The 27,534-nt window shown below is 45.6% G+C and overlaps 1 protein-coding gene across 1 annotated transcript in view; it reads right to left on the bottom strand.

Moving 5' to 3' along the window:
• Window positions 1–27,534, bottom strand: part of LOC146821903 (calpain-2 catalytic subunit-like) — a 221,126-nt gene that overhangs the window by 78,995 nt on the left and 114,597 nt on the right. The window contains exons 3-6 of the mRNA XM_085612993.1: window positions 26,886–27,004; window positions 12,565–12,698; window positions 7,807–7,975; window positions 7,066–7,149 (exon numbers count right to left, since the gene is read on the bottom strand). Of these exons, the coding sequence (XP_085469119.1) occupies window positions 7,066–7,149; window positions 7,807–7,975; window positions 12,565–12,698; window positions 26,886–27,004 (506 nt within the window). The remainder of the gene's footprint in view (window positions 1–7,065; window positions 7,150–7,806; window positions 7,976–12,564; window positions 12,699–26,885; window positions 27,005–27,534) is intronic.

The following is a 27,534-nucleotide window of genomic DNA, read 5'->3' as shown; positions in this document are numbered from 1 at the left end:
ACCACGGCGGCCAAAAAAGAGACCGAGCTACCGCCTGAATACGTCAAGTATAGGGGTGTGTTCTGGGAAAGAGAAGCGGAGACCCTGCCGCCCCATCGCGAATATGATTGTAGAATCGACTTGGTGGATGGGGCGGTCATGCCCACTTGTCGGGTGTACGCCTTATCCGAGCCCGAGACAAAGCACCTGCGGGAATATTTAGATGCCTTCTGTGCATTGGGATTTATCCGCCCATCCCGCTCACCTGCTGCTTCTCCCCTTTTCTTCATCGCAAAGGCGAATGGCGATCTGCGAACGTGCATAGATTACCGCATGCTGAATAAAAACACCATCAGAAATCGGTACCCACTGCCGCTCATCCCCGTGTTGCTGGACCAGGTGAAGGAGGCCACCATTTACACACGACTCGACCTACGAGGGGCCTATCATCTGGTCCGAGTTCGCAAGGGGGATGAATGGAAGACCGCGTTCAAGACCAGATACGGTCTTTTCGAATATCTGGTGATGCCGTTCGGGCTGTGTAACGCCCCGGCGGCGTTTCAATATTTTTTGAACGACGTGCTGAAGGACTGTATCGACAGATTTGTCATTAGTATATATCGATGACATTCTGGTGGTCTCAGTCTCCCCAGAACAACACGTGAGCCATGTCCTACTGATTCTGAAAAGGTTGCAAGAACAGCGCTTATATTGCAAGCTTAGTAAGTGCGAGTTCGGGGTCACAGAGGTTGAGTTCCTGGGGGTGATCCTGAGTCCATGGGGTTTTACGATGGCTGAGAGAAAGGTGAAAGCGGTACAGGAATGGCCGGTGCCTCGCAGTGTGAGAGGTACAGTGCTTTCTTGGTTTCTCCAATTACTATCGGAGGTTCATCTCTCATTTTTCTCAACTAGCTTCTCCCATCACTAGGTTGTTGAGAAAGGGGGCCGTCTTCCTTTGGACACCAGAAGCCATGGAAGCCTTTCTCCATCTGAAAAATGCATTCTGTACCGCCCCCATCTTGCGACATCCCCAAACCGATATCCCATTTATCGTCGAGGCTGATGCCTCCAACATCGCTGTGGGGGCGGTGTTATCTCAACGAGACAGACTAACCGGACAGCTCCACCCGGTGGTTTTCTTGTCGAAAAAACTTAGTCCTGCGGAACTCAACTATTCAGTCCCCGAAAAAGAACTGTTGGCCATCAAAAAAGCCTTCCAGGAGTGGAGACACTACTTATGGGGGGCCCATCATCCGGTCACGGTATACACTGATCACAAAAACCTACAATACATGAAGACGGCAAGGCTTCTCTCGCAGAGACAGATGAGATGGATGTTATTCTTCGCGGAATACGAGTTTGTGGTTACGTTTCGTCCAGGCTCAGATAATCGGAAGGCAGACTCTTTGTCGAGACTCGGAGAAAGCGAAGCCGCCCAGCGCCAATCTCCGGAAGCCATCGTCCAGCCTGAAAAGGTCCTGTGTGTGATCGCAGCGGAAAAGTTCGTGGACCAGGTCAAAGACAGCCGCTCGACCCAGCGGTGGCAGCGCTGGGCGAAGCAAGAACCCTGTTGGGTCTTGAAACACGGAATACCCCTCCATAAGAACAAGTTGTTTCTACCCACGCAAGAACTAAGGTTACAGGCTTTCAATTGGTGTCATAATACGGTGCTAGCAGGACACCCCGGAAACCGGAAGACCCTCCCATCTAGTGCAACGTCATTTCTGGTGGGAAGGCATGGTCGCAGACGTACAACGCTGGGTGTCGCACTGAGACCTGTGCGCGGGCGAAAGGAGAACACAGCAAGGCAAGAGGGGAGTTGCTGCCGTTGCCAACACCGCCACAACCCTGGAACACGATAAGTTTGGATTTCGTTCTTGGCCTACCTCTGGACCAAGGGTTTACCGCCATCTTTGTGGTGGTTGACAGCCTGACGAAAATGGGGCATTTTACTCCTTGCAAAAACCTTCCCACGGCAGGGCAAACAGCGCAGATGCTCTTGACTCAGGTGGTGCGGTTACATGGCCTCCCGCGGGTTATCAATTCGGACAGGGGGCCCCAATTCGTGGCCCGCTTTTGGCGCATGTGGTGTAAGGCCCTCCAAGTGAGCGCCGCTCTGTCCACCAGTTTTCACCCGCAAACTGATGGGCAGACCGAGCGCTTAAACCAGACTCTCAAGAAGTATTTGCTCTGCTTCTCAGAAGATGCCAATGACTCCTGGGTTTCGTTGTTATGGTTGGCAGAGCTGTCGTACAACAACACCTGGCACAGCTCAATTAAAGAAACACCATTCAGAGCCAATCATGGCTTTCATGCCTCTACGTTGCCACTGGCCATTCCAAGAGAAGTGCAAAATCAGCCCACTGTGAAGGAGCAAGTCGACCGCCTTGTACAACTCCATAAGAAGCTACAGGCCAACTTGCTGCGAGCCAAACAACAGTACAAGAAATGGGCCGATCTTCACAGGCAAGAAGGGCCTAGTTACCGGGTGGGGGATCGCGTATGGCTCTCCACGAAAAGCATCCGCTTTCGGTGGCGCAGTATATTTCATCCCAGATACATAGGGCCCTATACTGTGGTGCGGAAAATCAACCCAGTGGCGTATCAGTTGAAACTGCCTGCTTCCCTGCGAATACATCCTGTGTTTCACTGCGGATCGTTGAAACCAGCACGGAACGTCAGAAGCCGAGCAACGCCTCCCGTAGTACGGGATGGCCAGCTGGAGTAGGAGGTGAAACGAATCCTGGATTCGAAATTTAGGCAAGGAAACTTGTGGTACCTGATTTCATGGAAGGGGTACCCGTCCGAAGACGACTCGTGGGAGCCCAGCGTGAACGTACACGCCCCGCAGGCGGTCCGCCGATTCCATGCCCACTATTCGGGGAAACCAGGGTCAAGGAGGCACTGGGGAGGGGGGCGTGCTGTCTGGGTTTGAGGGCCAGGGCGCCAACGTAGTTGCGCGGACAATCCCAGTGGAACTACATGTCCCAGCAACCTTAGACGAGGGGAGGGGCGACGGACGTTATAGAGACTAACAACGCGTCAGGACGTTGTTCGCGATTCAGGAACTCAGGAACAGCCGAAGACTTCGAGCGGCTGTTCAGCTTTCCGCTCTATCATTGTGGGGAGAACCTTGAGAAGAGATAATCCGTTCCCGGTTCGGCTGTGAGTGATCGGCCGGAGCTTCGACGAAAGCGCAGCGGGACAAGGTTTCGTCTGCGCTGAGAACTGCAGAACGGCGCATGCGAGGTGAAGAAGCCGGTGACTGTTGTAAGTCACCGCGAACCCGCTACTCAAGGAAGCAAGCAAGGACACCCGCAAACATTGGCAGGTAAACCGTGAGGGATTGCACGGCGGCCCAGACAGTGGCAGGAGTCTATGCCTCAGTATAATTAGTATCGTTTCTTGTGTTAGTTGGATTGTGTTCACGGCCATCTGGCAGCCATTTGGGTGGAGCGGGCCACGTACTTTCTTTTGGGAGTTTGGATGTCATAGGCCCTCGGGCAGCCAAGTAGGTGGAGCCGGGCCCAACTTTATTAGGGTACGTGACATTCTAGGAGTGTGGCAAACATTGGGAACCTCCTTTACGGAAAATAAGTGATTCCTCAACTTACTAGGAGAGGAGCCCTGACTGTAAGGGTTCTCTCGCCTTCTTTCTTTGAACCTTCCATTCATTCTTCAGTTTCGGGATGATGAGAGTGGGGGCTATGATTTTGGTACGTTTGTGAACGAGGGAGTGTGGTATTATTGTGGGAATGAATCCTTAGGAGACCCTGTGGTAACCTGTTGTACTTTCTGGTTTTGGTATAGAAATACGCACGGCAGTCGCTGAGAGACGACTGGTATTGGTTTGAGGAACTATCATCAGGGAGATGCCTGGGCAGGTATGAGGAAGACCTAGTGAGACCCTATGAGAGTAGATAGCCTGTGAGAGGTTATTAATTGCTTGTACTTTGTTTTTCAGGTATCCCTTCCCACGCTGCCCCTACCCTATCCTTCCCTCACCTGATCGCCTCAACACTCTGGATATCTTGAATCAGAGTTTGGGAATGTCAGGAGGTGGACCCCTTTGAGCATCGCCCTGATCCTGAGGAGAATCGGGAGGTCGTGTCAGGTTTCTCCTTCCAGCCCTTTTCATTTCCATGTGTTAGTAGTTTTAGGTGATTCCTTTGCCCCCTATAGGTCTGTTCAACTGACAATTCAGCTTACCTACCTGCATCCCCATACAGCACGAGTGCACTCTACTCCACCATTCAATATATTTCACCCAATTCTTGGTGCAGCCTTGCTAGACTGCCTCAGGGCTCTTATACAAGTTGTAATGCCACATCGTCAACCTTCATGGGAGGAATTAAGAAATCTGTGCTTTTAAAAATACATTTGAAAAAAGTCTGTCTGCAGCTCAGGTCTGAACCATCCCAACCCATGGCCATATTGGACCATTGAATGCCAACCTCATGAGAACACCATATACTCTTAACTAAAACGGCATCTGGTCCTCCTCACATGACTACAGTAGGTAATACAACCAGTAAGTGTCCTCTGTTAAAAGCTTAGACTTAGTTGGGAATTGTCTAATTGCCAATTATCTATGGTTAGTCATGTGTTGGTCATTTACCCATTGGATAAACCAGGGTTCTCCAAAGTCAGTCCTGCAGGGCCGGATCCATTCCAGATTTTTAGCATTTCCCATTTACATAAATGCAGTTATCTTAAAATTTTGGCAGGGATCTCGCCCTCCAAGACTGACTTTGGAGAACCCTTGGATAAACTATTCCTACTAGCATACTGACCTCTCAGTTCCAGATATGAGGCCGCCTTCGTCCAGATGTCTCCAGGATTTAAGACGCTACAGAAGAAAAGCCTCTGTGGCGATGAATACAAATCCTGTCTTTTTATTTATTTATTTTTTAATAGCTGGAAGATTTTTTTATTTTTATTTTAACAAGGTGTACAGACAGTTTTTTTTTTAGAAATTTCAATAGATAAAGAAATAAAGAATAAACAAAGGAGCATAAATCAGATAGTGCATTAAACAATGCATCAACAAGAGACCATACAGGGCTTTAGAAAAGACACATTATAGCCAAATTCTAAATAAATCATAGAAATGCTAATACAGAAACATCCTAGGGACATCCTCTATCGATTTGATGACATACAATTCTAACGTTCAAAGTAATTCCAGATAAGATAAAATTTTAACATTGAACGAATAGATCTAGTTTTAGCAAGTACGCGTTATTTTTCATAAATATCCTTCATGAGAGCCAACCAATCAAATAGTGAAGGAGAGTTAGGACTAATCCACTCTCTCGCAATGCAGAGATGGGCAGTTACTAATGCAATAGACATTAAACTTCCCATGTAAGGGTCATCACACATCTTGAACTCCCCATTACAAATCCTGTCCATGTTACTGCTCACTTTCTCCTTCCTACGTTCATTATTACCCATTTGATTGATGGGACCAAACCCCAATCCACAGATTCCTTCTCTGATGGGATTGCTAATTTATCAGTGGACCACAACCAGCTAATGCAGCGGTCAGATTCTATCACCTGGGCTGAGACAGCTGCTCTCCTAGTAACCAGTAATTACACGAGCAGGACAGGAAATGGGAGAAAGGTTTACTCATATACTACATATGTTCAGAGGTTGGGGCTGTGGAATGCGAAGCGTGTCAGAGGTATTTAGGGGGATTGTGCTGCAATAAAAACAGTTTAAAACATACCATGACCTCCTTACGAAGCCCTCCAAAGTCTTTGTAATTATTTCAGTAAGAGCGTGCGAAGCTGGGAAGTTAAAAGCTTAGGAACTTTGCATAACTGTTTTTAATCTTCATCAGCTCCGACAAAGAGCCCCCAGGCCCGTCAGGCATTGCAGTGCCGGCTAGACTAGGAGCGCCCAATGATGAAGCAAGACACCCTAACAGGCGTGTGGGGGAACCAAGATCTGATATGCAGGTCTCCCCGCAACAGCTACGTGGTTCTACCCTTTGTGACCACCTGGCCAATGAGGAACTACCCTTACCATGATAGCATTTGTTTTTAATCTTCACTAGCTTCAGAAAGAGAAAAGCGTGTACATTTCTGAAACAGAAATTGAATTGAATGGTGGCTTGCAGCTTATGGCTGTGGACCTCCTCTTAAAGCTCAACTACAATCTCCTGACCAGAAAAGGCCCTGCTCTTTGGTATGGGACTTCTGGCAGGCAGGAATGGACATGTACAGTCCATGAAACAGTTGCCCGCTGCAATCCGGGTCTATGGCGGCCCTGGCTGATAGCGGAGAGAACTCTTCCCATTGGGCAGCCGTTTCCAAGCAGTTTGACATTCTGATGTGCATTGCAGGTGCGAAGAGCAATCTAGCAGAACTGGTCCAGGGAAGCTAAACTTCACCTCGATTTCACAGAAGCCTGTTTTTCAGACACAATCAATAATGAATGACACAGGACAATGAGATGTAAGGTTTTAGGTACTTCCGCTGTAAGGGACATGTAGTAGGATTTAGGAGAAAAGTACCCTGGATTCTGGCACTCTAAACTATATTAAGAGATTTTTTTACTGTAATTTTTGGTACAGAATGCACAGGGTATACACTAAATATGAGCCCATCCCTGCTGCTCAGCACACTTACAAGCAAGTAGTATATTACCATTTTCGAACTTCACTTCACAGCGGTGAGAGACATTTAGTTGTAATTTCTGTGCATTAATGAGACAGCAGAGCCAGAACGAGTCGACCGCAATGATCCAACGTTCTCACACTCCTCGATTTTAGACACATCTGCGTACTTTTATGCAGAAAGTAAAACAAATAATGCAATACATTTTTTTACTTAAACTTTTGAACTAAAGATTTGTTAAGTAAACAGAGACTTCCCTTTTGAAAAGGTAGGTTTGTACTTGCCCTTGTGGGACACTTCAGCCATATAAACGCCACCTGTAAGTTGAGATGTCTTGCTCTGTGAAGTACTTGACTATTTTTGTGGTCTAGGACAACAACCATTGCCATGCACGCCATGAAGAAGACATTATAAGAAGCGGAGTACATCATTCTTCTGTTTGCGCTTACAAAGGTCTTACCTCTTCTGCAGCGGTGACGGAGTAGGCGTGGCCCTTCACCAGCTTTTGGTTTGTGACTGCCTCGGTCTCAGCTGCACTGGTGATCTGGAAGCACAAAGAATATTAGTGAATAAAAACCCCACTGCGGCGAGACAGTCGCCTTTATAAGAGGTTCTAGAGCACACTGTAGGTCTATGAGATAGGGCTCAACGTGGTACAGTATGGCTTGGGATCCTCTGCTCGTGTGGTGCATGGGAGGAATAAAAAATAGCATGCTTGGGTGAGTTTTCCTTTACCCGCTGCTCTCCTTGCGAAGAGTTACTTTGTTTGCAATGAAAGATTTTTAACACAAGGACTTTGACAGCCCTGGGTTACAAACGTAAATGCCGACCCGTTCAGCCAACAAGTCAATGTATGGTGCTCCATTTGCTGCTAGCCAATTTACATTGCGGTTTTTAAGTAGTCTGTGGCAAAAGGTGTTTGACTTTCTTGAAGGAGTGGAGGAAGTCATTGGTGGATTTAGTCAGCTCTCAATTCCAGACGCAATTCCTCATTCTCATTTTTGTTACTCATTTATGAGAATTGAGTAGAACCAGCTCAAGACAAGGAATTTAAAACTCGTGATGCTTTCGGAGTCCACATTATAAAGTTTAATATAATGTTTAAATTGACTTGTTGGTATTAAATTAGGTAAATCGAAATGGATCGCATGCAAATCCTCTTTTTCACCACTTTAAAGAAAATACCAACAGCACAACTCACGTCAATAGAGCAGCCCAAAAGGGAGCCGGTCTGCAGGGCCTTCTGAATGATCTTGAAGAGGTTGGGGGGAGCCTTCTGCAGCTCATACCACTCTGCGAGTCCACCAGTGAAGTCCTCAAAGCCTTCAGTTGTTGCACCTCCCGACAGAGCTTCATAAGACCCATTCAGCCTGCATAGAAAATGAGGTGTTAGCAGGCACCCTGGTTTTGTGCATATCTTTATTTTTTGCAAGTTCTTTTCTGCCTCTTCTGTAACATGAGAAACATCGTCTGGTCCATGTTAATGTGTTGAACCCACTTCAGTCTCTTAAGATATCAATGTTTCATTGTTATTTTTAGGTCTCGGCTAGACTGTGCATGTTGAAAGTGTTGTTTACAATCAGTGAGCTACAGCCCGCCAATAGGCTTACCATTTGCTCACTCCAATGTCTCTCTTATCCTTCATTGCAGTTTCTCCATAGCTTGCATGCATCATGCCTCTTCTTGTGTTTGGCCGTCCCCTAGAGCATGGACCAAGTACTTGTGTCCATTTCCTGCTTCTGTTTTGGAGCTACTTTTTTTGTCTTTGCGCACTGTACACAAGAGCTCGTGTTTTCACTCGCTCAGTTTCTGCCCACCCTACCCCCATCCCTGTTGCTTCTTTCCCTCTGTAGTTCGTGCTGTATTGTGTCTTTCTTTATCCCCTCATCACCTGCCCATGCTTCTTTATTCCCCACACCCGCCCTCACACCGTTTCTGCACAGAAGCCGAAAACCTCTACGAACGAACCATTTTGTTTCTTGTTTTAATGGCTGCCCCTGTAGATACTCATCAATTAAAGGACATCCAAGAAAACATCACTGCAGACAAGCTGCTGCTGCCATGGTTTAGCACAAGGAATAACTATTTCTGCTGCTCATGCTGGCAGAGAGGAAAGCTGCAGAAACGACACTGGCTTCTAACCAAAGCGTGACGCAGCCTCCGGGGGAGCATGTCTCTAGCAAGAAATAAACCTGCAGAACTAATCTGTTTTAGCAACATGTTCCACAAGAAAATAAATGCTGAAAACAAGCAGCGTAAATAAAGAGGACTCGAGGAGCTGCCTGTAATCACCATGTCCCCATCCCCCAGCAGAGCTCTCCTTCAAACTTCAAAGCGGTGATAAATCCAGCCACCCAAAGCAGGAGTCCTCTCAAGACTTGCACGTTTGCAGTTGAGTCATTACCAACTGCTGGATGGCATTCACGGTGCGAAAGGAGAGAGAAGAGAACAATCTTGTCCCACCTACCATGAAAGCGGCTGCATCAGTCCTGCAGGATATGCGCTCCCTGCATTCCAAGTCAATAGCAATCTATGCTCCACAGAGATCACTGAACAATATTGCCAACCCATGCAACCTGTGCTCCGCACTCAGTTGCCCTGTGAAGACAACAAGCATTCAACTCCACATAATTCAACACAATGCCGCACAATTAAGTGCCACGTAATTCCACAACACACAAATCCACCCGCATAATTCCACTACACACTTCAACATCTCATATTGCCACGCGATACAATCCAACTCCACACACTTCCACTCCACGTCATCACACTCCATGCCAAATAATCACAACCCAACAAATTCAACTCCACAAATTTACACTCTGCTCCACTCCACAAAGTACCACTCCATGCTACACAATTCCACTCCACACCCCACACAATTCCACTCCACACCCCACACAATTCCACACAATTCCACACAATTCCACACAATTCCACACAATTCCACACAATTCCACACAATTCCACACTCCACCCTACATATTTACACTTTAAGCCACATAATTACAATCCACATATATACACTCCGCTCCAAAACACATAATTCACTCAACAAAATTCAACTCTGGACCATGCTACTTAAGTGCACTCCACATAATTCCACTCCACACCATGCCATATAATTCCACACCACACATTTCAACGCTATACAGTTCCACACCATCCAACATAATTACACTTCACATATTACCACTCAAAACCCCGTAATTCAACTCCACATAATTACACTACTCCATACTGCATAATTACACACCACAAATCCATTCCACGCCACATACCAACATTCCACATACTCTCCCCACCATGCCACATAATTCCACTCAACATAATGTCACTCAGAGCCACACAAATCCATGCTAACATTAAAAAAATCCCATACCACACAGCCACACATTCCGTGCCAAACCACATACTACCACTCCATAACACAATTCCACTAAAAACCACATACATCCAATACACATCACAGAATTCCACATCATGCCACATAACTCACCAACTTGACACATAATTCACTCAACTACATGGCACTCCACGACACACAATACCACTCCACGTAATTATCCTCCATGACACAAAAGCACCACACAATTCCACAACACTCAATACCATATACTTACTATCCACATAATACCACTACAAATACCTCCACTCAACCCCACACAATTCCACACCACACAATTCCACTCCAACCTGCATAATTCCACTTCACACCACATAACTGCAATCCAGACAATATAATTCATCATGCCACATAATTCCACTCCACTACATGACATGCAATGTCACAACGCCACTCCATGTAAATCCACACCATGCAACATAATGACACTCCACATATCCGACTCCGCACCATGCCACATATTTACTCTAATCATATGGATACATAACATATACAATCTTTGTGCACAGCTGACGAGATGATGGATCAATGAGGAATGTGTCAACGTGCAGGAAACATGCTCAGGGAATACAATTTAACAGTTTGACTTTCTAAACAATCGGAAATACAGTAAATAATTCAACAGAATGAATAGTTTAATGTAGTAGGTTTTTTAGGGTTTTAAATAGGGAGGGTTAGTGTGGGTCTCAGACTTGGCAGTAATTAAAAACTGACATTGCAACAAGTCCCCATTGGGCCCTTTAGTCAGGTCATTAACTTTGCAGACAAATACGCGGTCTACTTAATCTTGCATTTCCTAAGAGTGTTTGCAGGATTTTGTGCATAATACCTTTGCGTATGTGTGTATTGGGAACTGCATCACCTCCAAGTGTCTCTGAGTTCAGATTGTGGGTGGCAGGGATGGCTGTCAAAAAGAAAAATAAACTCTTACCTGCGGTCCGACTACTGCCTCTTGGTCCTCTTCGGTCGACTTCAGAAGCAGGAAGCACATGCTCCCAGACTCACCTAGCCAATCAAGACGCTGCTGTCACCAGCATGACAGCAGCGTTGTGACTGGTCTGCGTGCCATGGTTCGGCACTCATACAGGGACTGGTAGCTTGTGCAATACAGCTAGGTGGAGAACATGCTAAGTGCGCATGACAGTTCGGCCAGCTTATGATGGCCAGCCAAACCGTCATGCGCACTTAGGAGTGCCCACCACTCCTCCCCCTGCTCCTGCAACAGCCCAGCCTATAAAATACTAAACCAGCTGAGCCAGGACGGAAAAGTAAAATGATAATATTGCCCCATTATCATTTTATTTTTCTCCTTTTTGTACTGCACACAGAGCAGTGGGGTGACGCTCCTCTGCCTTCGCGAAGGGAACCGCCACTGGTGGGTGTTTGTACGCGCTGCAAATGAAAGTTCTGAAGTTAAGACTGAAGGCAGTGCAAGTTTCTCACTATGCCTGTCAGTGGGTCACCAAGATGTTCAGAATACATGCGCATCTTTCCATGGCCTCAGCAGCTCGCACAGAGACATGGTCATATCTGCCAATTGCTATTCTATGAAGTTTATGAAGGAGGCATTCAGCAGTGGTTGAAATATCAACAGGGCGAAAGGAAACTGTGTTGTGTGAGTAGTTGTGTAGTTAAACAAAGGAGATGCAAAGAGGTACAAGCTGGAGAGAGGGAAACGCAGGTGCTGAAGAGGAAAGCGATGAGGTTTGTGATATGGAGATGGAAGATATCAAAGATGCAGACAGAAAAAGGCGTAAAGTTCTAACAGAGCGGCTGCAGTGGAAAGGGATGTGAAGGAGAGAAACCGAGCGATGGGACACACTGAACACCCCTGACCCTGCCACAGACTTAGTAATGTTTAATTCAGTCATATTTTCAAAGCCGAAACATTTTCAAATTCAATTATTTACAACAAAATCATTGTAGTTTCTTATTCATCGGATACTGCTAATAAGCACTGGCAAAGCCAATAGGTTCGACTTTAAGGTGCATGTCTGTTACTGTATGATATGTCTGGATTAGGTAACAGAAAACTCAGAGAGGAACCAAAATACTGACTGTGTAGTATGACATGGGAAGCATAGGATGTTATTTTATGTGTTAAAGGCACACACAATTATTAAGGCCACACTGCTTTAAAAGGAAAGCTAGTCCCCCCCCCCACTTTTTCCATCCAACTTAAAACCCTGCATGTTGCCATCTTTTTTTTTTTTTATTGAAAGGTTTCTTTAATGTCTTAGTTTCAGTTTGTTCCTCGTACTAATTTACTAAACTATCTGAAAATTCACGTATTACTAATAAAAAGGTGGTTTTAAAAAGATTAGCAAAATTGGTTTACAAAGACTTTGTCAAAATAACACTAAGGCTACAAAATGTACCCCAAGATGATACACATGTGAAAAATATTTTTTAAAGTGGACATTGTAAAGAAAACTGTGGGTAAAGTGAAAGTCAGATCCTCACAAACAGTGTGAAATACAAAAGTGGAGAAACAATGAACTCTTTAAACCCTTGCAGGTCCGCTGGGCTTCTGGGTACCAGCTTACTTACTTGGCATATGCCTTCTCCATCAGGGCACTCCAGAACTCGTTGCCCTCCTTGGAATGAACGAAGACCAGTTCTCCATCCTTGGTGGGCAGCCTGTCGTCGATGACCACGTCCACCCACTCGCCGTACTGCCAAAACTGAGGAAATCAGGAAAAGGTTATTTAAAGGAACCATGCTCCAGCTGCGAACAACGGATGTTTCCCAAATACACCTTAACAGTGAGGCATGCTAGAATGATTGGCAGAGACACTGAATAGTTGTAAAAACAAAACAAAAACAACTTGTTTGCAAATGCCATGTACTGTCTCTGCTCATTTACTTATTGGCAGTTTTCTGTACTGCAGACTAGACAAAGGGTCATAGAGGGCATTACACAATGCAAAGTTCTAGTAACAGGTTTTAAGACCCTTTGTTTATAAGACCCACAATTTGTACTACAAGGTAGGCATTTTTTTATTTTTACATTTCTGCTGTACTTATCCATCTTTGTCTTCTGCTCTTTTCATCTGTGTGTATTCATGTTTATTTTGTGAAAAATTGAAGTTAGAACTGTATGTCTGCATTCATTTACAAATAACGGGGCATTTATATTTGGATGACGACGTGTTATAATCCTATAACTCCCAATAAAGGATGCCTCGATAAACCGCAAACATGAGCACTGTAGCACAAACACATGCACATCTACAGCTGTTCACACTTTATTTGAAACCTCCCTTTCCAGGTCTGAAGCTGCCAAGAACTTTTGATTCTACTAAAATTAGATGTATAATATTCTTACTTCTACGGGCTTTCAGCGAGCCCTCTTCATCGATTGTCTGTTACTGTGCCATTCACGTTTTTAGGTCTCGCCTACGCAGCACGCAAGCGCTGTTTTGGAGTGACCTCTTAAAATAGCTCCATGCTTTTGTTGAAACTCGTGCATGTTTTGCCCTGTTTCCTATTAGTACTCGTGCATGTATGGCGTTTCCCTTAAGGGAGCGAGCAGCGGCGCCATCTGTTAGCAATTATCGCGCCTGCTGCTGCTCACTCCCAAAAGGCAAACGCTCTGCATGCACGAGTACTCTAACTTTTGCGTCCGCGGGCCGTGCTCGTCTTTCAGTGCTGGTCATTTTTTGGAACTGGCACGAGCCTCACATTACACAGCTGCTTGTGGAAAAGCATTTGACCTTTGAACTGTTTTTTGCAGCCTGTTTGAATTTGCCGATGTTGTCCCTTAAGTGCCTTGAAACCATTCCTACATGGAAAGGTCATCAACCCACTAATATTTCCTTTACTGTAAGTTGAAGCGTATACACAAAATGGTTAACTGAACTCGCCTTAAATTTTGCATGATATGGAATGCATGTGACACTTTGTATTACTGTTTGCTTTAGTCCACACTGCATGGTATTGAGGTGTGATGTCAGGAAGTGCCTGGGGAGAGGGATGGCAGTCGGCGAGATGCGACAAGAGTTTGCACTGGGGTTTTTGTGTATCCTCCAGGTACTTCTACGTTTCACAGCCCCTTCTATAATACTGATCACGCAGGTGCAAACCTTGTACGTCCAGGAGGCATTTCCTCATTTGCACAGTGATGTGGTCGTTGCAAATGGGGGAACACTTCTGCCCCTACGTTGTTACCTCTGACCTGTGCTGCACAAGGACAAACAAGCTCTCTTGTGGTGCACTAATCGCAGCCCACCTAGGAAGTGACGTACAGTTAGTGCATCGCTTCCAGAGCACATTTTGGATGGGGAAGCAGGAATCTAGTGAAATCCCAGTCAGACAGTGCACCTAAATGTTGTCCCCATGCCCCCACCTTCAAAATCGCAGGCCCGCTAATCACTGCTGCACTACCCCTTAGAACAGGCATAAACTTGACGGCTTTTTGTATTCCAGTGTATAGTCCCAGGCTGCACTGGACGCGCCATACTTTGCGTCACATTACTATAAAATGCATTCAAGTATGCTCTTGTGTCTGCTACAATACCCAACTAATATTCAGTCATTTTTGGTTAGGCATTTCAGAAACAGAGTGCATGTTCCAACTGTGTTTGTCAGTAGGGCATTGCAGCCTCAAGTAGTAGAGGCGAGATTGTCAAAGGGCCTGTAAATAGGAATAACACATAAGGACCTGAAAAAAGTAAACGCCTGGCAAGCGCTTTTCCTCATAATGTTTCAGCACTGGTCAGGATACTTTTTAAGGTCTGTCTCGGAATGCTTGGTGGAAGGGGAGAGTACTTGATACAGAAAGTCTGGAAAGTTGTCTGGTAGCCAAAAACTTAACACAACAAATGTGAACAGTACTCTAAGCCTGACATAGCACCCAATTTCAATCAGCGCCCCTAAACGGTGTGAGAAATATAGGCAGCAACATGGCTGCACTGTGGGTGTTTAGTAATGCCATATTTTAATGTTGATTTTACTAAAGAACTCTGCAGGGGGGAAAGATCATGGCACTGTACCCGTTTCAGGTCACCTCACCTGTTATTCAGTTACAACCAACCGCCCCCCCCCCCCCCACTCCTCCGGGGCTCATTTAGGCATCTAGTTAAGTTGGGGACTGAAGGTATAAAGTTCAGATACCCTAAAAACACAAAAATCACTATATCTGCATAAGGAAACAACTCTCCGAATAATCAGTTGGTCTCTTTAATGTGATTGTACCCCGGTTTTGATTAAATACCTTTTTTTATACAAATGCACAAGGAAATATGCCTTGGCATAAAACATATATGCAGATGCACGGAGTGCATAATGCTATTATCATTACCGAGAGAGAGCGCCAGCATCATGACCCCCTCTAGTCGTCAGCTCTTGCGAGTCATGTTTCCTATGCACAGTTAACCTTGAGCTTAGCCATAACCTGCAAAACTTTTCCCAAAAAGAAGTCCCTCAGCTTTGGGTTCGTAATGACAATTTTCATGCAGATTCATCAAGTGGGGGTCAGAAAAAAGGGGGTCCCAATAGTGACATTTCCCATTTTATTTGCCATTAGAATGTTTGCTCTTCTATACAGAAAAAACTGTTACAGCAAAACGCGCATGTAAGTAGCCCTTAACTTAAGGACGGGTCTTTGTTTGGTTTGGTGTAACTTTGTTCATTAGTTATCTAGAAATTATCATTATAAAGTATTCCGGTTTGGGCACGGAGGGTTGGCTGCCCATGGTTAATTGGTTGCAGGGAATTGTTGCACTTGTATTTTTTGATCAAAGACCCACCCACCCAAAAAAATATATCATAGAAAAAAAATGAAGTCATTGGATAGTCGTGGTTACAACACAGTAACAAGTAAAAATTAAAAAACCCTTAGAAATTACATTTGAAAAAAATGAAGTAGCGGTATGGTTGCGAATTAAAAACTAAAAACAATGACATTTTCATGGTATGGTTAGGACTGCAATTTGTACCTCGGACAACAGACATACAAACCTTACTTGCACATCAGATGCAGTGTTTTTGACCTCACAATATTGATCCCATTAAGTAACAACACCTAAAAGCACAGAATAATTAAATAACAATTGATACTCAACCAATGAGTAATGCTACATTCATAGTTGCGGCTTCCATAGTATTATGAGCAGCAGGGCTTTAAGTGGGATGAAAAAACTGGGGGTCTCTCAAAGAGGCGTGGCCAATGTAATTAAGGGCGTGGCTTAAAACACAAGCTAAAAATCTGTGCTTAGCATAGTGTGCTGCCCGACTTGTATTTTGCTGTTTCTGTCATTGCATCCACATATATGATACAACAAGTAACATCATACCTACAACAAGGCAGGACTATTGGCTTCGTCAATGGTTGTTAGTTGCACAAGATAAATAAGCAGCAGCTATGGCTTGTATATAATATTGAAAAAGCTTCCACTTAAAGCCCTGGTGACACCACGACAATGTTGCTGCTCCTGAGTTTCAAAAAGAGAAGTGGCAATGTCCAGTGTTCGCTATTCAATAGGGCCGCCTCACTCGCAATAGCGCCCGGAGTCTTGTGTTTTAAAAAGCAGACACATGGGAGATATAAAGGATTTTCCTTCCCCTACAACGCTTACCCGGCATGACGTCATACTGTAAGTTCTCCACTAGTGAGAAGCGAGCAGTGTGAGCAGCTCACATCGATGTGCTGCAGTCCCTGCAGTCTGGGAAAACAACGGACTGCTTGTGCCAGGGCACAAAACTGAGCCCGATAGAGATCCGTTTCGAGACCCCATTGAAAAACCTGCCGGTGCTCAGACCCGGCCCACTTAAAGCACTGATGAGCAGTACGATACGTAATCTCACCATTATTATTTAAGACCATACAGTCTTAATGATGCAAATAATTTTACCCTTTTCGTTCTATTCATCTCTTTTCTCACTGGAATGAATGTGAAAAGGACCACGTTCCATCAAGTCCTGTGCTCCATCCTAAGTCAGTGGGGCACTTTCACCATGCCCGACACATGGAAGAGGCAAGTTGCTCCAGTAGCCATGGACAAGAAACAATGGCTCCGTCCGCTGTGTGAGTTGCCGTCAGTTAATCCTCTCCATGGGGACAGAGAGGGCCACCTCTGTGACGGGTCCACCCTCACACCTGCAAACCCATGGCGATGAAATTCAACAAGCATTGGCATAGCCAATAGGTCTCATCTTTGGGACCTTATCAGTGTTAAGCCATGCAACAGATGATGTTGTTGCACCCAGGATATTGTACTGCATAACTGAATACTTATAAGGTCCCAAAGGTGAGACCTATTGGCCATGCCAATGCTTGTTCTTCTGCTCCCTATAGCTTTTAGCAAGGGACAGTGGGTCAGCCCACTCGAGCCACTGTCGGCTAACTTCACTGTCCGTGACATCATTATGCCCTTTCACAAGGAGCACAGCCACATACAAAGTAGCTCTCTAATGTGTCAGGTTCTACTATGGCAATGTGTGCTTTCTGAGAACAAACAACATTTGATTTTAGCCAATATTGTTTTAGACTGATGAGCTGCTTCCCCAATAATAAACTTTTGCAAAAACATGACAAAGAACAAACACTGACAAAGCAAAAGGCTGGCAGACAACAACAGACCTATTGGCATTGCCAATATTTGTTTGAACTCTTACCGGTTAATCTCCACAGTTACTGGCCTGGCCGTCATGAGATTTGCTCAGAGAAAGTTCTATTTTCCATTTCATCTACATTTAGCATTACATACAGACTGAGAAAGAGATGGTTTCTGGTCAATATATACATCTGTAATAATGGTGAACACTGAAACTGGTCCCTCAGCCACATGAGTGGGACCAGATTGTTGTCATGAGGCCCTAAAGATGGAAGGAGGCAAAGGTGCTCCAAGGGAAATTGCTTTCTCAGCTATGGTATGCCTTATTCACTCATGTTTTTGCATAGAATGTACTATACACCTGAAAGGTTGAGGAGCATGAAAGAAGCTCCCACCCAACTGTCCTGGGTGTCATACACTGATGGGTGATTTCTTCTATGCAATCTGCAGGTGTGAGCAGATTAAGAGGTGCCGGGACCACACACACGTACAGTCTGAGGTATGGGCTAAAACATGGAGTTGTCCTCCATAACAGCCCTCCTTGGGATGGAAGATCTGGAACATGCAAGGAGATTTAGAATGCGGATCAATATCAGGATGATACTAGACAAGAGGGGTAGAGCAAGGCCCTGGAGACCGCCCGAAGCCCCCACAAGGGCAGAAAGGCTGTGACGGAAGGATAGGCACTCCGATCCATTCTGCCCATGGGCGTCTACGAAAGCATCCAAAGATTTGCGAGGACCTTTTTTCAAATTGTCCTGAGAAATTATCTATCTTGATACATTTTTGGACGCAGAATGTGCTGTAATCTTACCCATCACAAATCCTCTTTGTGGACTCCAATATTGTCTTCCATAACTACTGCCAATGATTAATAGATGCATGTGTGATATGACATGATATGTTAAAAATCGATGGAGTGGTTTATAAATAACATGGAAACTGGGTGTCTTAATCAAAGTAGACATAGCAATAGAAAAAGAGGGGTAACCTGCCATATACAATATGCAAAACACTTAACAGAGAATTGTTTGAAACCACTTTCTGGGTTGAGTGAATTAATACGTTCCAAGAGCTTGAGCAGATGTGGAGTCCTTTACACCAAAACGTTTATGTGTACCTACAGGTTTAAATTCTTGTCCAGCAACGACTATTACGCTATGATCCAGAGAGACGATTGAAAGGGGGGAAATCGTTCAGGAATTGCCCATCATTCGCTTCGGAGCTTGACGTACCCATTTATACTTCTGATGGATAGTTTAATACGGCAACAAAATATTAATAAAAAGTGTTCAAACCTAAATTCTGGTCAAGAACAAAGCTTAGTGATTTGGTCCAGTCCACACTGGTAGTCTGGCATGCCAGCAAAGAGTACAAGCTGAGCCAAGTTGGGGCTAGGACGATGCAATGAGGGGGGCAGGAATCAAAAGAACTGGGTTTTAAGAGGATGAGCTTGAGGAGGTGTACCATTATCTAGGACTCTGTGGGTGTCCGAGCATGGGAGACGCTATTAATATTCATAGGGAAGGAAAAGTTCAGCCTCATAGTTGCATGCAATATTTGAGCGTTTAAGGAAACAAAATGGACCCGTGTGGGACACCTTCTCACTGCGCTGGGGGGGTTGGAAAGAGTTGGGTAGTTTTGCATGGTGGCCCCGGTTCTCAAGGTTAAAAGAAAATAAACCAAGGACGGCTCCCTTTGGCCTCCTTCTATCTTTCAGAATATTAAACAGATTGGAGTGAACAAAACCCAGCTGATGGATCAAGGAGCGTGAGGTGGCGGTGGTTACCTTTATCTAAAATATGAAGAGCATGGTCAGCTGGATTTAGAAATGTGGTTTCTGTGACGTCTTAGGATCTCACGTCAGATTGAAGCTCACCGAAGAGGTCATTCTTTAGAGATGAAGAGTCCAAGGTGAGCCTCCAAGCAGGTTTTCAAGACATTCGCGATTGGTCGCTTGAAGACTGTGCACGCATGGTCAGATCATCGGGATCCCTGCCTCTTTCTTTTATTAAAGATGGGGGGGGGGGGGGGGCATATGCCCTATTTTAGGCAGTCTGGAACAAAGCTTGTGACACAGTGACACACAGTCAGCATACAAAGAGTAGACCATGGGGTAGCCTCTCTTAGCCACTAGATTTGTCGTGAGCGTTTCCCATATCTCTGGTCAGCTCACAGGACAGTCGACGGGTGCTTGGATAGGGTTGGGGGGAGGGTCATACAATGCGTGTGATGGCATGTTGCCTAGTTACATGTTTAAACTGCACCTAGGGACGTGGTCAGTCTCTCATTTTAAGAAACTTCTCTTCCAATAGAAGACAGAACAATGTTTTGTTTTATTAAACTAGGGGGTACTTCTGATGCTTTTAAACAAAATCCAATAATAAATCTGGAAATTATTAGCACAGCAAACTGATGTTTTGCATTAAACAGCAGGAATGGTTTCATACATGTTTTAGCATCTAAAGAGGGGGAAAAGCTGTTGGCTGGCGTTTGTAAACTGTACATCTCTTGTCTGAATACATTACTACAGTGTAGGTTGTTTCTTTTCGTTTCATTTATGCTATTTCAGTGAATAGGTGTGGGCTGCCCTTTAGAAGCTGAATGGCTTTTGGCAGACAGTGCATCTGTTTTTTTTCTATATTCTCTCTGGTTTGGTGAAAGGAATTCCAGCTATGCTTCTACATTTCTTCTCCTGCCAACTGCGTTTGGCGTTGCTGGCAGCATGTGATCTTATGTTTATATAATGACAGTGTGTGGCCTCTTGGCTTACAATGTGGTTATCGAGTAGATTCCATCGAGGGAAGTTGGGATGTAGTTAAATTCGACAAATTCCTTTTCAGAAGTAACACACCACTCACTTTGTCTGATAAAGCTTTGCGAAAGATTCCAATGTCGTATACACTTCATTAATCTATCTTTGGGCTGATCTGCTTAACCAATATCAACTAAACACAGTTTTAGAAAGTGCCGGACCTCTTGCAAGCACCACGACAGTGAGCTTCTTTCATGGTCGGTGCCAAATGTTTTAGCTTAGTCGGATTTAGTCTTACTCTCTACGTTTTACTCCATCTAGACAGATGCTCCAACTCCTACTTTCTTCTACTCTTAATACTATTTACTCCTAATCCTACTCCCAGACTTACTTCTAATCCTATGTATACCTACTCTTACTTATTCCTACACTTACTCCTACTGATGTCTGCATGTAGTCATACATACACTGCTACCATTACATTTAATTCTGCATAGGCCCATGCTTACTCCTACTTTCGCTTTTGTGAGAAAGTGGGTTTCTGTTGCAGTAACCCCCCCATCCCATTTTTTTTGTTGCCAGACTACTGAGGCTCTTTGACTTAATGCCCTCTGGGGCCCTGCCAATCAGGACCCCAGGGCCTGTGTTTCCCCAAAACAAAATCCAATTGGCATCTCTGGCCACATGCCAGCCCCTGGTAAATGGTACCATAGGTACCCAGGGCACTGTGACCAGAGAAGGCCCCTAAGGACTGCAGCACTTATTGTGCCCCCCTTAGAGGCCCTGTACCCTGACACACACACACACACTGCCTTTGCAGGCACAGTGCCTTGGTGCATAACAAAACAAAGTCGACATGGCACACATCCCGGTGTGCCATGCCCACAAACCACTGCCCTGGCATACATCAGTCACCCCTCTAGCTGGGTGTCCTATGCCAGTGGCGAGGGTACAAGTGCATGAACCCTGTACCCCTACAGTGCCCAGGTCCATTCCTGGGCCCTGTAAGTGCAGTGCTGCCATTAAGAGTATATGGTGCTGGGAGGTTGTCATTATGAACTCCACAGCACCATAATGCCTATACTGAAGACTAGGAAGTTTGATATCCAACTTCTCAGCACATTAAACCCACACTGATGCCAGTGTGGGATTTAATGTAAAATGCACCACAGAGGGCATCTTAGAGATGCCCCCTGAAAAACGACCAACTACCAGTGACCTGACTGAGTGGCTGCGCAGGCTGCCACCACCAGACATGTTTCTGGACCCCTGGGTCGAGAGCCGGCTGCTCTTGGGGGCCTGAAACAATGCACATCCTGGGACGAGGTGCCAAGCCTCCTCCCCCAGGATGGGCAGGGTTCACGAAGGAGAAGCTTCAAAGGCATGCCGCCTTTGTGAGACTCTCCAGACCATTTGATGCTTTCATCAACTGGTCCCCACCGGTTCTACCCCCCACTTTGGGCGGGAGAACCGGCGGGAAAAACAAGTGAGGAAGAGAGGTGTACCCACCTCTGCCAACTCCACCCCTAAGGTGGGCGAGGCGAAGCACAACCTAGAGTCCCCGCCATCTTGAGGTTAGGGGGACCCAGCCAACCAGGGACAGGCTCCTGCCCCCTTCCACTGGAGAGTAGCAGAATAGGGGGTGTACCCACTCAGGGAAGGGACCCATTTGGTCCTGCCCTTTACCTACCTGTAACACCCCTAAATTTAGTATTTAGGGGCACCCTGAACCCTCCTTCCTGAGATGCAGCAACCACAAGAAAAGAAGGACGAAAAGCTGTGCAGAGATAACAAGAGGACGACGCCCACTGACTTGGCCCCAGCCCTACAGGCCTGTCTCCCCCGAACCTGCTCCTGCGAAATTCCGGCGTGTCCAGTGGCCAGCAACCTCAAAAACCCCGGAGAACCTGCCTGCCTTCACTCTCCAAGCTGTTTCTCCCGAGAACACCGGAAGTGTTTAAACTGCAGCTTCTGGTGCCAGCCAGGAACCGCGACTCGAGCACACTCTGTTCACTCAAACACGGGCCGGGCTCGGCGGGTGCAAACACCACGAGGAGGTCCCCAGGTGATCCTGACCAGAGATCTGGTGATCCCTGACCAGCCTCAAGCTTACAGATGACGCCTGCAGCCTCAATCCAGAGTACCCCCCCACCGCGACCAGAGCAGGTAAGAAAATCCGACATCCAAAGGCACCCCTGCACCCGACGCCCCACGGCCTTGTGTGCCCAACTAAGTGGTGCCTAACCATCCCTCTACATCCCAACTTTCCCCTCGAAATGGTGGTCACTCCTGGAAGATCCTCGTCCCAGAGCCTGCAGGGTTTCTTTGTCCCGGAGAATATCCATTGAAATCAACAGGGCACCCGACCTCAAAACAGCACCCGGCTGCCCTAGCGCCGCTGAGGGTGCCCCTTTGGTGCTAACTTGGTCCCCAAATAGGCGATCTCAGAAATTACTTGCGTGACGGTGCAGCCTGATCCCTCCCTGTGTCTGCTAGGCTTTGTCAAATTCTGTCCAGATGCTTCTCGCCGCTTGATTTCGATGCTGCTAGTCCTTGCCAGGCGTAGGGTGGCCATGTGCTGGGGTCGCAGACCTGCGCCGGGGGTTGATCACTGGCTGGAGGACGCCTCTAGGTGTCAGACCTTGCTGTTGGAATTTTGGGATTTACTGCCCGCGAGGTCCCGTCCTATTGACATATGGGGACCCTTAGTGACACACCTCCATTCCCGAGCCCCTCCCAGCGGCGCTGCCTCTCCCACGCTCCCCGCCCACGGCGGCCGCCGGTGCTGGTCAGTAATTGCCTCCCTTTCCCCCCCCCACTCCGCAGCACTGTCCACTGGCGCTGTAGCCGCGCTCACAACCCCCTTGAGGGGAGGGACTTACTCGGTAACTTTGTTGTATTAACAGTATCACAACGATTTTGCTTCTTGCAGGAAGGAGAGGCTTTACATTCATGTCGCATGACTGGGAACCTATTGTGTACATTGATCTGATCCGTCGCACAATGTAATGTGTTGTTTTAAATTTCCTTAATAAAAGTTTCGAAAATCAAACAAAAAAAACAAACAAAAAAAAAACTTGCCCTGAGCTTAACCCTAGGAGCTTTGCTCCCACAACCCTGTGTCTTGCTTGCCAGCCACCACCAACCAGAGCCCCCCCTATCCTCCATAGGATAACATTGGGCCTCAACACTCTGCAACCGGCCACCCTAGTGCCACTGGGGGTGCAACCAGAGTCTAACCCCAGAACCCTAACTCAAAAGACCGATTACTTACCTCGAGACCGATAACTCACTTTTCCTCATAGGATAAAATTGACACTTTTTCTCTCAAAAAGTTTTTGTGTCGACTTTTGAAAACTAAGAATATTCCTTAAAAATCGCACAAATGACCTAACCAAATTTTCTCAACTGTTTGCTGGAAAGGTCCCAGTGCTGAACCCAGGTGTCTAGCACAGAGTAAGAAAAGTAACTAGAAAGTAACTTACCTGTGAATTGAATTTCCTTCCTTAGGATAACATTGGGGATTCTTAGTGAAAAAGTTTCCGTCTCAACTTTTGAAATACGAGAATATTCTTTAAAAATCGTACAAACTGCAAAAACGTAATTACTTACCTGTTTTGAGTAGATGTCCCAGTGCTGAATCTAGGAGTCCAGCAATGAATTACAAAAGTAACGCAAAAGTAACTTACCTGCTCAGTGAATTTCCTCTTATGGGAGAACATTGGTGTTTCTATGTGAAAAAATTTCTAAGTGTCAACTTTTTGAAATGCAATAATATTCCTTACAAATCATACCTTTAACCAAAACGCATTTACTCACCTGTTTTCAGGAAATGTCCCAGGGCTGAAACTAGGATCCAGTCCTGTGTTAGCAAAAGTAATCTGAAAAGTAATTAACTGCATTTTTCTTTAAAAGCCCATTCATTTGAATGTACTATACCTGCAATGTGTTGCAAACTGCTTACTTAAAACTGTAACCAAAACCAGTAGAGGTCATACTGCAATTTTGAACTGTGTTCATACAAGTAATTTACTACAGCAAAGTATTTATATGCATACCTGTACCAGGCTTGCTTGGTTCTAGAAATAAAACAGTATTTTTTTTATACAAAACCATTGGCCTAGAGTTCAGTTCTTGAGTGTGTGAGACCATTTGCTGACTGAGTGTGTACATCAAATGCTTTACACTGTCCTCTGATACTGCCTTACTGCTCGACCAAGCTACCACTTTAGAGAGTAAGGTTCTATCTAACTTTAACCTCTGCCAAATCTTTGGAGACCCTTGGACTCTAAACACTGTACCTCACTTTGCTGCAGTATATATAGAGCCAGTTTCTTACAACTTTTATATACTATTACTTAGTTCTACGCTTACTTTGTCTCTTACACTTACTCCTACAATTGTCCCTAGTTATGCCTACTGGTACTCATACTTAAAAATACACTTTCTTTTAATTACTCCCACTCTTACTCTACACATATTCCTAATCGTACTCCTACTTCTACTCCTCTGTACATCGGATCTTTCTCCCACATACTCTCTTACTCCTTCTTTTACACTTATTCCTCGACTTATCCCAGTTTCTTCCAGGTACTCCTACTCTCACTCTTATACTTACTTTTACTGACTCCTCATCTTACTCCTACTTACTACTACTCTTACATATGTATATTTACTCTTAAAAACATTTGCTCTTCTAGTCTTACTTCTAAATACTACTACATTCATCCACTCGCTCACATATTTCCATCAAAACCACGTGCAAGCATATATCCATCCACTAACAAGCAAACACTCATTCATCCACTGAGACCAAAGCATTCATCTATTCGCTCACTCTTTTATACACCCAGCTATGCATCAACGCCCTTCTATCTACACATCCTTCCATCCACCATTGCATACACCCCCAGCTAGCTGTCCATCCCTCTATAGCACCTCACAGCCATGAATTTAAGCATTTTTCCAACCAACATCCACCTGCTTCTGCGTGTGCTGCTACGCGTGTGGCCTGATTCTGTGTACATGTGCGTTCAAGTGCACATCTGGGTTGTTTCTGTAGGCACATGAGCACCAGCACGTGCAGTGTTTGTCAATGGATTCAACATAGAACCTGTACAACTGTATCAAGACCAGACCTATTGGCAAGGTTGGTTGCTTTTTGACTTTCATTCTTACTTTGCATATATTTATATATTCTGAGATATTACTAAAGTGATGTCTTTTTATATAAAATAAAACCCTAGCAGGACATTCCCATTATATTACCACTGTGATAAAATTATAGCACTACTCCACTGAGACTCGGCCTCACGCCACCTCCTCATCGCTGAGCACCGGCTGCTCGGGGAGCTATGCTGGTTGTTGTTATATCTTGGCTGGCTAGGTTTGGGGGAAAGGCGTGACCTTCTGTGGGGATATCCGAGCCCCCACCCCAAAACACCCACTCCTCATGGTCTCAAGGTGTCTATACGGGCTTTCCTCTGTGACGTCTGCCAATATGTCTGAAGGAAGTGTGAATTGGCTAGAGGACTGCAGTGCTTAATTTGAAACAAAAAAATGTTTTTAAAGGACCAGGGCCCTAGTCAGGAGGCCACTGAAGCTTGCACAACAACACATTGCTCCTGCCAGTGCTGCCAAGAACAGTTCAAACACACATACTAACCATCACACTCTAAAGTGTGACAATGCAACTATTCGAGGCTCACAACCAATAAGAATGGTTTGGGTGGCAGGTATTAGTCATTTAAACGTATATTAAATTAATAAACGACTATTGATGCGCTCATCTCAAAACAAGACAAACAGCGCAACAGTGTGACAGACTGTTATAAGTGCCACTGTTGGCAATTAAGTGCCGGTGCCGAACACCGGAAACCACCCGGCACAAAATAAACTATTTGTGTGACCTCCCTTATGCCCCAATTCACACACTCTGAGCGTGGAGTACATAGAGGCAGGCGGGCACCTAGTGCCAGTTTGTCGTCCGACGTCTTGCCGCCCTTGCTTAGTTTTCTTACAATCTTTCCACTGTCGCTATTCCCTCTTTCTCGTATTGTCCAATACTAACTTTCGGTTTGGCAACAGCTGAAGTCATCACCTTATTTTGGAGGCGGGGGGGGGGGGGGGGGGGGGGGGGGGAGTCAGGATACAAGACACGAGGACAAGCATTGCCCGCGTTATTATTTGCCTAACTGAGCAGTAACAGTCACATGTCCGTTTCTTGGCGTCGACTCCAGCCCTGACCCGCCTAAAACCGAGCATCCCTGGCTGCATCTGCACGAAACAGAACATCCCCGAACCCGAACAACTCACACCACACCCTCCTCTGCAGCCCCCTCTCACAGGTTTTCACCTCAGATCCCTCAGTGCTCAGGACTAAAGACTTCAGTTGTTCGGGATGCTGAGGTCACACCTCTTTACACAAATGTAAAAAGGTTCCAAAACTGTCCCTCCTATTGTGCGGCAGGTGGCGCTGTTCACCCGCGCGCAAGTCTGGTCTGTAAATGACAAGAGGGTATTTGCATTGGTAGTCTACGGAATACATATGTTGTACGTACCTGGAAGTGGAAGATGCCCGCATAGTCCTCCGTGAAGCTCTGATTTGGGGGAACGACGCGAGTCAGGATCTGTTCGTTTAGGGTGAGGGAGGCGATGGCGGCCAGGAGCCAGCAGTCACCTAGAAAGAAACCACAGTAGTGTTAGTTTTACTTGGCACAATGAAATCGACATGACGCATGATTTACAGTTTGATCCGGCAAGACAAACACTCGCAGGTCACGAGATCGGAATTGGATCTGACCAAGACCAACCGCACAGCCTTCATCCTGTCAGTGTTGGTAAATTGTGTACCATAGTTTGGGACGGACAGACAGACACTGACAGGCTGGTGGATTTTCTGCCGTAGAAAGTGTCATATGTGCCTAACGTGAGCTCATTGGTAAGGTAAAGGGCAGGTGTATGATGTTGGGAACTGAAGGGCACAAAAAAAAAAAAAATAGAGGCCTGCAGGAAATGGCTTAGCATCTTTGCTGCAGTGGACATTTTCTCTTATGGTAGCGCCCTGCCCTTCCTAACAAAAGAGGCCATACTGACAAAAACAAGCACAGGCAAAGCCAACAGCAAAGTCCTTCTTAAGTGTGCAATGTGTTTTATTTTCTTTACAAACATATGCAAAGTGAAAAACAATTTAGTAACAATAGATTTAAA

The sequence above is a fragment of the Triturus cristatus genome, chromosome 6 (assembly GCF_964204655.1).
Source record: "Triturus cristatus chromosome 6, aTriCri1.1, whole genome shotgun sequence".
Taxonomy (NCBI): Eukaryota; Metazoa; Chordata; class Amphibia; order Caudata; family Salamandridae; genus Triturus; species Triturus cristatus.
This window is presented reverse-complemented; position numbering and strand designations above follow the sequence as displayed.